Source organism: Oncorhynchus nerka, linkage group LG7 (assembly GCF_034236695.1).
Source record: "Oncorhynchus nerka isolate Pitt River linkage group LG7, Oner_Uvic_2.0, whole genome shotgun sequence".
In the NCBI taxonomy this organism is placed as follows: domain Eukaryota; kingdom Metazoa; phylum Chordata; class Actinopteri; order Salmoniformes; family Salmonidae; genus Oncorhynchus; species Oncorhynchus nerka.
The window spans coordinates 87,979,939-87,992,790 of NC_088402.1; the positions used below are offsets into that span (position 1 = coordinate 87,979,939).

The following is a 12,852-nucleotide window of genomic DNA, read 5'->3' on the forward strand; positions in this document are numbered from 1 at the left end:
AGCTGAGAGACAGGCACTTCAAACCACAGGTACAGTAGCCCCATCCCACCTAGAGAGAGCTGAGAGACAGGCACTTCAAACCACAGGTACAGTAGCCCCATCCCACCTAGAGAGAGCTGAGAGACAGGCACTTCAAACCACAGGTACAGTAGCCCCATCCCTCCTAGAGAGAGCTGAGAGACAGGCACTTCAAACCACAGGTACAGTAGCCCCATCCCACCTAGAGAGAGCTGAGAGACAGGCACTTCAAACCACAGGTACAGTAGCCCCATCCCACCTAGAGAGAGCTGAGAGACATAAACATATGATCGAACAAACTGTACTCATCGTCCAAAAGGGGGAAATTATATTTGGACATAGTCTAGAGGCACAGCTTTCTTTTTTTAAATTTAACCTTTTTATTTAACTTGGCAAGTCAGTTAAGAATAAATTCTAATTTACAATGACGGCCTACCCAGACCAAACCCTCTAACCCGGACGACGCTGGGCCAATTGTGCGCCGCCCGATGGTGAGGTGAGGACAGAAACTAAATGAATTCGAGTCGAACTTTATTGATCCTCAGCCTAATTAATTAGAATGAACCTTTTATTTATCCCCAGCTGAATTAATTGGAATTAAACGTTATTGATCCCCCCCCAGGGAGAAAAAATAGACTAATACAACCCTTTATCATTTATCAAATAAGCGCCCTGCCAAAGAGGAAGTTTGATTTGATTAGCTGATTGATGGTGTTTGTGTTACTTCCAGGTGGCCCCCCTCCTAAGAAGCGTGGTCGTGGTCGGCCCCGGCGTAGTGATACGTTGGCCCGTCAGCAGGCTGAGGTGAAACCAGAGCCCCAGCCTGAGGAGCCAGAGGACGATGACATCGTAGACGCTGGGGCCATCGATGACCCTGAAGGTACAGTCCGTGGAGATCCCTGTCATTTTAGATCAATTATTGTACTTTACAGAAATGCATTGTCACTAGGCAAAAGCAGATAGTTACTGACTGACTGACTGACTGACTGACTGATCCACTATCATCACTTGGGGCGGCAGGGTAGCCTATTTGTTTGACTATTTTCTACATTGTAGAATAATACTGAAGACATCAAAACGATGAAATAACACATGGAATCATGTAATAACCGAAAAAGTGTTAAAAAATATATTTTATATTTGAGATTCTTCAAAGTAGCCACCCTTTGCCTTGGTGACAGCTTTGCACACTCTTGGCATTCCCTCAACCAGCTTCATGAGGTGATTCCAGATATCTTTGGTACATTGGTCTAGCCTAAATGAAACAAATTCAGAGGTAGCCTACAATTATAGTTCATCTGTATTTGAGTTTGAATAGCCTCGTAATAAGTTATTCTTTTAAATATTTTCATAATTAATAGGCTGACACATTACCTTTAGCCACAGAATACAGTATCTCACCACTGGGCTCCCGAGTGGCACATCGGTCTAAACTGCATCTCAGTGCTAGAGGCGTCACTACAGACCCTGGTTTGATTCCAGGCTCTATTGCAACCGGCCGTGATTGGGAGTCCCGTAGGTCCGCGCACAATTGGCCCAGTGTCGTCCAGGTTTGGCTGGTTTCCCAAATTAAGCACTGGAGGAACTGCAGGAACAGGTTGGAGAGCCCATGACATGCCGAGTTTGGGCAGAATATCACCTGTTGTGCTGCAAAATGACCAGAGTAGCCTGGAAGTGGAAAAACGTACTGGCGGGGAAGTGGCTACAATTCCATTGCTTACAGGTGACAGGTATTTTTGCTCCTTCCCCTGTTCCCTCCCATTTGATAACGGGCCAGTCTAAATCCAAACTAATATTAACTCATTAGTAAAGACCAGATTACATTGAGAATAGTCTGATGGGTGAAAATGATGATCACTTGATGAGAGAACAGCTGTGTAGCCTGAGGAAAGGAACAGAGCACAAGCTTTTTTCTTTTACTTTCTCAATTCATTAACTGCCTGTAGTCGCATCTTGCAGCCCATATATGTGTTCATTTCTAAGACATTCTAAGGTTTGTATCATTCACAACTAAAGTTGCCAAATAACTCTGAATCTATCTTATAAGACCTGTTTCAAATGATCACTTTAATGCTCAACGTAGCCACTTCATATGCACAATCACTCCGGAATGGGAAAAAATATATCCTTTCCATTTTATTAAGCTAAGTTCAATTATATTCTTCTTTATTCTAAAATAATGAAACTAATAAGCATCTCTAGTCTTCTAATTGAACAAGTCTACAGCCTATATCATGGGGCATAGACAGATAACACACAGTAGGCCAACTCATATTCTGTTCTCCTGAATAAAAAAATATTCATATCATGTTGCTTTAGACCTGCCTAAAATAAATAACGGATTTATTGTGATGGTGTATTTAGATTTATTAGACTTTTTTAAGTGTAGATGTTCCAAAGGTGCACATCAGCGGCTTGTAGCCAATGAGGAGGCCTGAAGATGCTAAACGTGTTTATGCTAATTAGCTGTCAATTACTGTGAGAATGGCAGTCTTTTCCATAACAATAACCGTCTGGGAAAAAAAGTATGACCGCAGATCTGCGCCTAGGGGCTAGCAGTCGATTTGGGATTTTACACACTCACTCTCTTTCCCCCCCCCAGAGGACAGTGACTATAACCCAGCAGATGAGGACTGTAGGGGCAGACAGCCTGCTCTCCTGCGACAACCTGTCCCCCCTCCCTGCTCCTCCTCCTCCTCCACAGACCGCCCCAGACGCAGGGTGGGACGACCCAGGAAGTTCACCTACACAGAGGGCAGCTACAACAGCAAGGGTGGGTATCATATACTGCACAAATACTCATGCCACGCACCACCTCTGTTTTTCTGAATAATCTGTCCATTGTAATATGAAGGCTTTCCAGCTGATAAGCTGGTGGGAAACCAACTACAGGAAGAGAATGCCGTTTTGTCTTTCATTTGAATGATCTTATTCAATAGGTTTGCTATCAGGGCATGAACTTTTTGTTTTGGATATATGCAGAAGCAGTAGCAGACGGGACGTCAAAGCCTAAGGGGAGTGTGGATCCTCAAGGCTCGGAGGAGGCCAGTTCCTCAGGCCTGGGAAACGGCCCAGGTCCCTTGGCCAATGGAAACACAGCGGAAGCCGGCATCAGCCAATCGGACTCTGAGAACAAAGACCCGTCGTCCAATGGGAGGCCAGAAGAGCTTTTCCCAAGGAAACGGGGTCGACCCTCCAAGCGGTTCATCAGAAAGAAATACAAGAAGTACATGAACCGCAAGTAAGACTCCGTTTCATATTATTACTGACACCTGGATCGCCTTTCTCACTGAGTCCTGTCAACAGCTATATACCCTTGTTGAAATATTGGGAGGGCCCCAACTGTACTGGAAGTGAGCTGGCCTTTTCCAGCAGATGTGATGAATGTAACCAGGCCATGCAGTGCAGGTAGCTCAGCATTTCTCTGTAGTGTGAAAAGGGTATATAATTCTGTCAATGATTTATCTGTAGGAAGAGCTCTCGCAACCAAACCTTGACTACCTCATCCCCTGCATCCTCTAGATTGGTATTATAAGAGCTCTCGCAACCAAACCTTGACTACCTCATCCCCTGCATCCTCTCGATTGGTATTATAAGAGCTCTCGCAACCAAACCTTGACTACCTCATCCCCTGCATCCTCTCGATTGGTATTATAAGAGCTCTCGCAACCAAACCTTGACTACCTCATCCCCTGCATCCTCTCGATTGGTATTATAAGAGCTCTCGCAACCAAACCTTGACTACCTCATCCCCTGCATCCTCTCGATTGGTATTATAAGAGCTCTCGCAACCAAACCTTGACTACCTCATCCCTCATCATCCAGAGATATAAAATACTGTGTGAGCTATGAAGCTTTTAGGAACCTCTTCCCCGTCTGTTCTGTTAGGTACTGTAAGTCTCTGAAGCCCCTCCTGAGGCCTCACAGTTGTTGGATTTGCGGCTCTCGCTTCCTGTCCCAGGAGGACCTGAGGTTCCATGTTGACTCTCACCAAGGAAACGACCCAGAGTGCTTCAAATGCCTGCAGTGTAACTACCGCTGCAAACGATGGTCCTCGCTTAAGGTGAGTGGGCCGGGGCGTACAGTCCGGTCAGACGGTCAGAGGTGAGTGGGCCGGGGCGTACAGTCCGGTCAGCCAGTCAGAGGTGAGTGGGCCGGGGCGTACAGTCCGGTCAGCCAGTCAGAGGTGAGTGGGCCGGGGCGTACAGTCCGGTCAGCCAGTCAGAGGTGAGTGGGCCGGGGCGTACAGTCCGGTCAGCCAGTCAGAGGTGAGTGGGCCGGGGCGTACAGTCCGGTCAGCCAGTCAGAGGTGAGTGGGCCGGGGCGTACAGTCCGGTCAGCCAGTCAGAGGTGAGTGGGCCGGGGCGTACAGTCCGGTCAGCCAGTCAGAGGTGAGTGGGCCGGGGCGTACAGTCCGGTCAGCCAGTGAGTGGGGGCCGGGGGCGTACAGTCCGGTCAGCCAGTCAGAGGTGAGTGGGCCGGGGCGTACAGTCCGGTCAGCCAGTCAGAGGTGAGTGGGCCGGGGCGTACAGTCCGGTCAGCCAGTCAGACGGTCAGCCGGTCAGTCAATTGTACAGTGCCTAGTGAAAGTCTACACACCCCTTGTACAGTTGTCATATTTTGCTGCCATAAAATGTTCTAATACCCATTGCTCGTGTTTCTTGGCCCAGGCAAGTCTCTTCTTCTTATAAAAAGGGACTCAATAGTTGTTGTTTTTTATACCCTACAGATCTACACAACCTGGTCCATATTTTCAAAGTGAAAGAAAAATATATATATATATTTCAATTATTATAATTTTTTAAGCAATTTTTTTTTGTAACAAATTAGAAGCACCTTTGGAAACAAATTCTGCTGTAAGTCATTTTGAATTAGATTCGACCAACTCTGCACAACTCTTAGGGCAACATCTATTCATTGTTTTTGTCAAAATCGCTCAAGCACAGTGCATTTGTGTGGGAATCATTGATGGACAACAATATTCAAATCTTGTTTATGATTTTCAAGCAGATTTAAGTCAGGACCGATACTGGACCATTCAGGAACACTCCACACCTCTTGGAAAGCCATTCTGGTGTGTCTTTGGCATTAAAATGTGTATAATTGTCCCACTGAGAAATAAACTCTATCCCAGGGTTTGGTTTTCAAAAGACTGAGGCATATTTTCCTCTAACTTTTTACCTGGGTTTTGCTCCTTTCATATTTATTTTCATCCTGATAAACTCCCCAGAACCTGTCGGTAACAAACATACCCATAACATGATGCTGCCACCACATTACATGAAAATACAGAGGGTTTCACTCTGATGTGTTGGATTGGATTTATTTTAAGCCATGTTGTCTTGCAATATTGTTGCTAACATAATTCAATTTTATTTTAAATTTGATGCATGCTTCATTCTTTTCACAGGAACTTGGTACTGGTACTTCCTGTCCTGTACTTCCTGTATATATCCATCTTAGTTTTACTCGTTATTGTTATTCCTCGTATCACTATTTTTTTTAAATGAATAAGATGTTTGTATCTTTATATTATTCCTAATTAATATCAATGACCTTGCTGCTGTGTCTTCCACCATACCTCCCATTCTCTTTGCTGATGAAAACCAATTTGATTTTATCACACAATCATTTTTATTCACTAAAAATGTTCTGAATACTTCCAGATAAACAAATGATCTTTTAAATGTAAAAAAAAAAATCCAACTTTATTGTTTTCACTAGTAAGAATAAAAAATATTGTATAAAAATATATTTTTTTAAGCCAGAATCTTAATTGGTGGGAATGAAATGGAACTTGTCAAATCCACTAGATTCCTCTGAGTTCTAAGTGACATCATAATCAATGTGTCTGCAGCAAAGTGAGGAAATCTGTTTGTATCATCTGGTGGTTTGGTTCATCAGCCTTGTTTCTTAAGTCTATACTAGAGCTTCTTTTACCCATCTCACATTTACTGTAATATTGTCTGGGCCAGAACATATGCCTTCTACTCATCGTACAAAATACATTTGTAAGACTAGCCACCTGGCTCCATCTGCACCTTTGTTTAAGAAACTCAATATCTTGTCTATTTAAGACATTAATGTACGCCAATTATGCACTTTCCTCTACGAATATTCATACCTCCCAGACAGTTTATCTAAACCCTTCAATGGATTCTTCCAGGTTAACACAAGACACTGCGATAACCTTCACCCTCCCCAGTGCCGCACCTCACATAGTCAATTCTCTATCAAATACAGAGGAACCATATTCTGGAATTCTTATCTTCACATTTGCCAAAACATCATCATCCCTCAAAAACTTCAAGAGACGACTGGAGGTCAGCCTGATGTAGCAAACTACTCAGTAATCTCCTCCATGAAGACTGGGGGTCAGCCTGATGTACCAAACTACTCAGTAATCTCCTCCATGAAGACTGGGGGTCAGCCTGATGTACCAAACTACTCAGTAATCTCCTCCATGAAGACTGGGGGTCAGCCTGATGAAACAAAACTACTCAGTAATCTCCTCCATGAAGAATGGGGGTCAGCCTGATGTACCAAACTACTCAGTAATCTCTAACTCTCACACACTCGCATGCGCACACACACACACACACATTTAAACAAAATAAATACATTTAAAAAATTCCTGTGATTACTGATCATCAACTCCTTTATATATTTTATAATTAGTAGGTTTTCTCATCTGTTTTAACAAACCTGTTTTCTTATTGTACCTATCTATTGTAATATAGTTTTGTGGTGTAGCTTTCATATAAGCCCTTGGGCTTCTAACCTGCACACTTGTTTTTTTTTGTTTATTTGAAGAATTGTTGTCTATCACCTTGTTTTCTTTGGTGCAAACAAATAAATGTTATGGATATGTAATGTGGAAGCAACATCATGTTATGGGTATGCTTGTCACCGGCAGGGATTGGAGAGTTTGTCAGGATCAAAATAAATATGAAAGGAGCAAAGTCCATGGACAATTACACAAATGGACAATTACACAAATGTTAATGACAAAGACACAGCAGAATGTATTTCCAGGAGGTGTGGAGTGTTCCAGGAGTGTTCCAGGGGAATACAGTCTGTCCTTACTTTAAATCCGTTTGAAAATCAGACACAGTTTGAATATTGCTGTCCATGCATGATTTGAAAAATGAAATGGCTGCCAAACGTGCTACCACCAAGCATTACCTCTGGGGTGTGAAGACATATGCCAGGGATCATCAACTAGATTCAGCCACAGGTCAATATTTTTTTTTGTGGGGGTGGTAATCTGGTAATCCCTTAGATTATATTTTTTGTGCAAGGGGCGTGTAGACTTTCACTAGGCACTGTACGGCTGACTCATTCACTGACTGACTGGATTACTCACTGATTGACTGGATTACTGACTGGATTACTGACTGACTGACTGACTGGATTACTGACTGACTGACTGACTGGATTACTGAATAACTGACTGACTGGATTACTGACTAAATGGATTACTGACTGACTGACTGACTGGATTAGTGACTGGCTGACTGGATTACTGACTGACTGACTGGATTACTGACTGGCTGACTGGATTACTGACTGGATTACTGACTGACTGACTGGATTACTGAATAACTGACTGGATTACTGAATAACTGACTGACTGACTGGATTACTGACTGACTGACTGGATTACTGAATAACTGACTGGATTACTGAATAACTGACTGACTGACTGGATTACTGAATAACTGACTGGATTACTGACTGACTGTACATAGCCCTCATTACAGCAGCAGGTCATTAGTCTTTATTGCAAAAGAATTGAAGAAACAATCATTGAATCAGTCTTCAGTTGTTCTCAGGCCTTGTCTGTTCATTGTACTTTCTGTAATAACCACAGTGGAATGGTAAGAGCCTGTTGTCTCTGCTGTGTTAACAGGAACACATGTTCAACCACCAGGGGAACAAGCCCTTTAAGTGTGAGGAGTGTGACTACAGCAGTGTGTATAAGAAGGATGTCATCAGACACTCTGCAATACACAACAAGGACAAGTATGTACACACACACACACACACACACAGGATATCATCAGACACTCTGCAATACACAACAATGACAAGTATGTACACACACACACACACACACACACAGGATATCATCAGACACTCTGCAATACACAACAAGGACAAGTATGTACACACACACACACACAAACACAAACACACACACACACAGGATATCATCAGACACTCTGCAATACACAACAAGGACCAGTATGTTCTCTCCTGCCACCATGTGGGCCATTCCCCTGTGAGCTCAATACAACTCGCCAGACCTACAGTACATTTACTGTTTTTTAAGATTTCAGATTGATCGACTTGATATAAATAAAAAATACAGTTCAATCAATCATCAACCGTAACTTATTTTTCTTCCTTTCACAGGAAAACAAAGACTGAGTCAGTAAGTATTTCCCCCTTTTTAAATCTATGAATATTCAGTTACCATAGTAAGACTTTTCTATCCAGATCATCCCTTTATAAAAGAACCAACAAAATCAGTGTCCTATACGAAGTTTAAGTTTAGGCCTTTTTTAAGGAAGAAATTATCCAGACGGGCCAGAAAAGCAATTATTATCCAGTTGAAAAGACGGTAGACTGCTACTATCCAGACTGCTACTATAACTTGCTACTATCCAGACTGCTACTATAACTTGCTACTATCCAGACTGCTACTATAACCTGCTACTATCCAGACTGCTACTATCCAGACTGCTACTATAACCTGCTACTATCCAGACTGCTACTATAACCTGCTACTATCCAGACTGCTACTATAACCTGCTACTATCCAGACTGCTACTATAACCTGCAATATCCAGACTGCTACTATAACCTGCTACTATCCAGACTGCTACTATCCAGACTGCTAGTATAACCTGCTACTACCCAGACTGCTACTATAACCTGCTACTATCCAGACTGCTACTATCCAGCCCATGATGTAGTCCTATAACCTAGCTCACTACGGTAAGACATTACATTTACATTACATTTAAGTCATTTAGCAGACGCTCTTATCCAGAGCGACTTACAAATTGGTGCGTTCACCTTATGACATCCAGTGGAACAGCCACTTTACAATAGTGCATCTAAATCTTTTAAGGGGGGTGAGAAGGATTACTTTATCCTATCCTAGGTATTCCTTAAAGAGGTGGGGTTTCAGGTGTCTCCGGAAGGTGGTGATTGACTCCGCTGTCCTGGCGTCGTGAGGGAGTTTGTTCCACCATTGGGGGGCCAGAGCAGCGAACAGTTTTGACTGGGCTGAGCGGGAACTGTACTTCCTCAGTGGTAGGGAGGCGAGCAGGCCAGAGGTGGATGAACGCAGTGCCCTTGTTTGGGTGTAGGACCTGATCAGAGCCTGGAGGTACTGAGGTGCCGTTCCCCTCACAGCTCCGTAGGCAAGCACCATGGTCTTGTAGCGGATGCAAGCTTCAACTGGAAGCCAGTGGAGGGAGCGGAGGAGCGTGGTGACGTGAGAGAACTTGGGAAGGTTGAACACCAGACGGGCTGCGGCGTTCTGGATGAGTTGTAGGGGTTTAATGGCACAGGCAGGGAGCCCAGCCAACAGCGAGTTGCAGTAATCCAGACGGGAGATGACAAGTGCCTGGATGAGGACCTGCGCCGCTTCCTGTGTGAGGCAGGGTCGTACTCTGCGGATGTTGTAGAGCATGAACCTACAGGAACGGGCCACCGCCTTGATGTTAGTTGAGAACGACAGGGTGTTGTCCAGGATCACGCCAAGATTCTTAGCGCTCTGGGAGGAGGACACAATGGAGTTGTCAACCGTGATGGCGAGATCATGGAACGGGCAGTCCTTCCCCGGGAGGAAGAGCAGCTCCGTCTTGCCGAGGTTCAGCTTGAGGTGGTGATCCGTCATCCACACTGATATGTCTGCCAGACATGCAGAGATGTGATTTGCCACCTGGTCATCAGAAGGGGGAAAGGAAAAGATTAATTGTGTGTCGTCTGCATAGCAATGATAGGAGAGACCATGTGAGGTTATGACAGAGCCAAGTGACTTGGTGTATAGCGAGAATAGGAGAGGGCCTAGAACAGAGCCCTGGGGGACGCCAGTGGTGAGAGCGCGTGGTGAGGAGACAGATTCTCGCCACGCCACCTGGTAGGAGCGACCTGTCAGGTAGGACGCAATCCAAGCGTGGGCCGCGCCGGAGATGCCCAACTCGGAGAGGGTGGAGAGGAGGATCTGATGGTTCACAGTATCGAAGGCAGCCGATAGGTCTAGAAGGATGAGAGCAGAGGAGAGAGAGTTAGCTTTAGCAGTGCGGAGCGCCTCCGTGATACAGAGAAGAGCAGTCTCAGTTGAATGACTAGTCTTGAAACCTGACTGATTTGGATCAAGAAGGTCATTCTGAGAGAGATAGCGGGAGAGCTGGCCAAGGACGGCACGTTCAAGAGTTTTGGAGAGAAAAGAAAGAAGGGATACTGGTCTGTAGTTGTTGACATCGGAGGGATCGAGTGTAGGTTTTTTCAGAAGGGGTGCAACTCTCGCTCTCTTGAAGACGGAAGGGACGTAGCCAGCGGTCAGGGATGAGTTGATGAGCGAGGTGAGGTAAGGGAGGAGGTCTCCGGAAATGGTCTGGAGAAGAGAGGAGGGGATAGGGTCAAGCGGGCAGGTTGTTGGGCGGCCGGCCGTCACAAGACGCGAGATTTCATCTGGAGAGAGAGGGGAGAAAGAGGTCAGAGCACAGGGTAGGGCAGAACCAGCGGTGTCGTTTGACTTAGCAAACGAGGATCGGATGTCGTCGACCTTCTTTTCAAAATGGTTGACGAAGTCATCTGCAGAGAGGGAGGAGGGGGAGGATTCAGGAGGGAGGAGAAGGTGGCAAAGAGCTTCCTAGGGTTAGAGGCAGATGCTTGGAATTTAGAGTGGTAGAAAGTGGCTTTAGCAGCAGAAACAGAAGAGGAAAATGTAGAGAGGAGGGAGTGAAAGGATGCCAGGTCCGCAGGGAGGCGAGTTTTCCTCCATTTCCGCTCGGCTGCCCGGAGCCCTGTTCTGTGAGCTCGCAATGAGTCGTCGAGCCACGGAGCGGGAGGGGAGGACCGAGCCGGCCTGGAGGATAGGGGACATAGAGAGTCAAAGGATGCAGAAAGGGAGGAGAGGAGGGTTGAGGAGGCAGAATCAGGAGATAGGTTGGAGAAGGTTTGAGCAGAGGGAAGAGATGATAGGATGGAAGAGGAGAGAGTAGCGGGGAGAGAGAGCGAAGGTTGGGACGGCGCGATACCATCCGAGTAGGGGCAGTGTGGGAAGTGTTGGATGAGAGCGAGCGGGAAAAGGATACAAGGTAGTGGTCGGAGACTTGGAGGGGAGTTGCAATGGGGTTAGTGGAAGAACAGCATCTAGTAAAGATGAGGTCGAGCGTATTGCCTGCCTTGTGAGTAGGGGGGAAGGTGAGAGGGTGAGGTCAAAAGAGGAGAGGAGTGGAAAGAAGGAGGCAGAGAGGAATGAGTCAACGGTAGACGTGGGGAGGTTAAAGTCGCCCAGAACTGTGAGAGGTGAGCCGTCCTCAGGAAAGGAGCTTATCAAGGCATCAAGCTCATTGATGAACTCTCCGAGGGAACCTGGAGGGCGATAAATGATAAGGATGTTAAGCTTGAAAGGGCTGGTAACTGTGACAGCATGGAATTCAAAGGAGGCGATAGACAGATGGGTAAGGGGAGAAAGAGAGAATGACCACTTGGGAGAGATGAGGATCCCGGTGCCACCACCCCACTGACCAGAAGCTCTCGGGTGTGCGAGAACACGTGGGCGGACGAAGAGAGAGCAGTAGGAGTAGCAGTGTTATCTGTGGTGATCCATGTTTCCGTCAGTGCCAAGAAGTCGAGGGACTGGAGGGAGGCATAGGCTGAGATGAACTCTGCCTTGTTGGCCGCAGATCGGCAGTTCCAGAGGCTACCGGAGACCTGGAACTCCACGTGGGTCATGCGCGCTGGGACCACCAGATTAGGGTGGCCGCGGCCACGCGGTGTGGAGCGTTTGTATGGTCTGTGCAGAGAGGAGAGAACAGGGATAGACAGACACATAGTTGACAGGCTACAGAAGAGGCTACGCTAATGCAAAGGAGATTGGAATGACAAGTGGACTACACGTCTCGAATGTTCAGAAAGTTAAGCTTACGTAGCAAGAATCTTATTGACTAAAATGATTAAAATGATACAGTACTGCTGAAGTAGGCTAGCTGGCAGTGGCTGCGTTGTTGACTTTGTAGGCTAGCTGGCAGTGGCTGCGTTGTTGACACTACACTAATCAAGTCGTTCCGTTGAGTGTGATAGTTTCTACAGTGCTGCTATTCGGGGGCTAGCTGGCTATCTAGCAGTGTTGATTACGTTACGTTGCGTTAAAAGAACGACAATAGCTGGCTAGCTAACCTAGAAAATCGCTCTAGACTACACAATTATCTTTGATACAAAGACGGCTATGTAGCTAGCTATGTAGCTAGCTACGATCAAACAAATCAAACCGTTGTACTGTAATGAAATGAAATGAAAATGTGATACTACCTGTGGAGCGAAGCGGAATGCGACCGGGTTGTTGAGTGAGGAAGTTCTATTCGGTAGACGTTGGCTAGCTGTTGGCTAGCTAGCAGTGTCTCCTACGTTAAGGACGACAAATAGCTGGCTAGCTAACCTCGGTAAATTAAGATAATCACTCTAAGACTACACACTCTAAACTACACAATTATCTTGGATACGAAGACAGCAAAGACAACTATGTAGCTAGCTAACACTACACTAATCAAGTCGTTCAGTTGAGTGTAATAGTTTTTACAGTGCTGGTAG

General features: G+C 45.7%; 1 protein-coding gene across 1 annotated transcript in view; it reads left to right on the forward strand.

The window, feature by feature from the left end:
* LOC115132530 (uncharacterized) overlaps positions 1-12,852 on the forward strand; it is a 58,277-nt gene that overhangs the window by 19,591 nt on the left and 25,834 nt on the right. The window contains exons 21-26 of the mRNA XM_065021104.1: positions 749-898; positions 2,621-2,791; positions 3,001-3,259; positions 3,907-4,081; positions 7,931-8,043; positions 8,437-8,455. Coding sequence (XP_064877176.1) covers positions 749-898; positions 2,621-2,791; positions 3,001-3,259; positions 3,907-4,081; positions 7,931-8,043; positions 8,437-8,455 — 887 coding nt within the window. The remainder of the gene's footprint in view (positions 1-748; positions 899-2,620; positions 2,792-3,000; positions 3,260-3,906; positions 4,082-7,930; positions 8,044-8,436; positions 8,456-12,852) is intronic.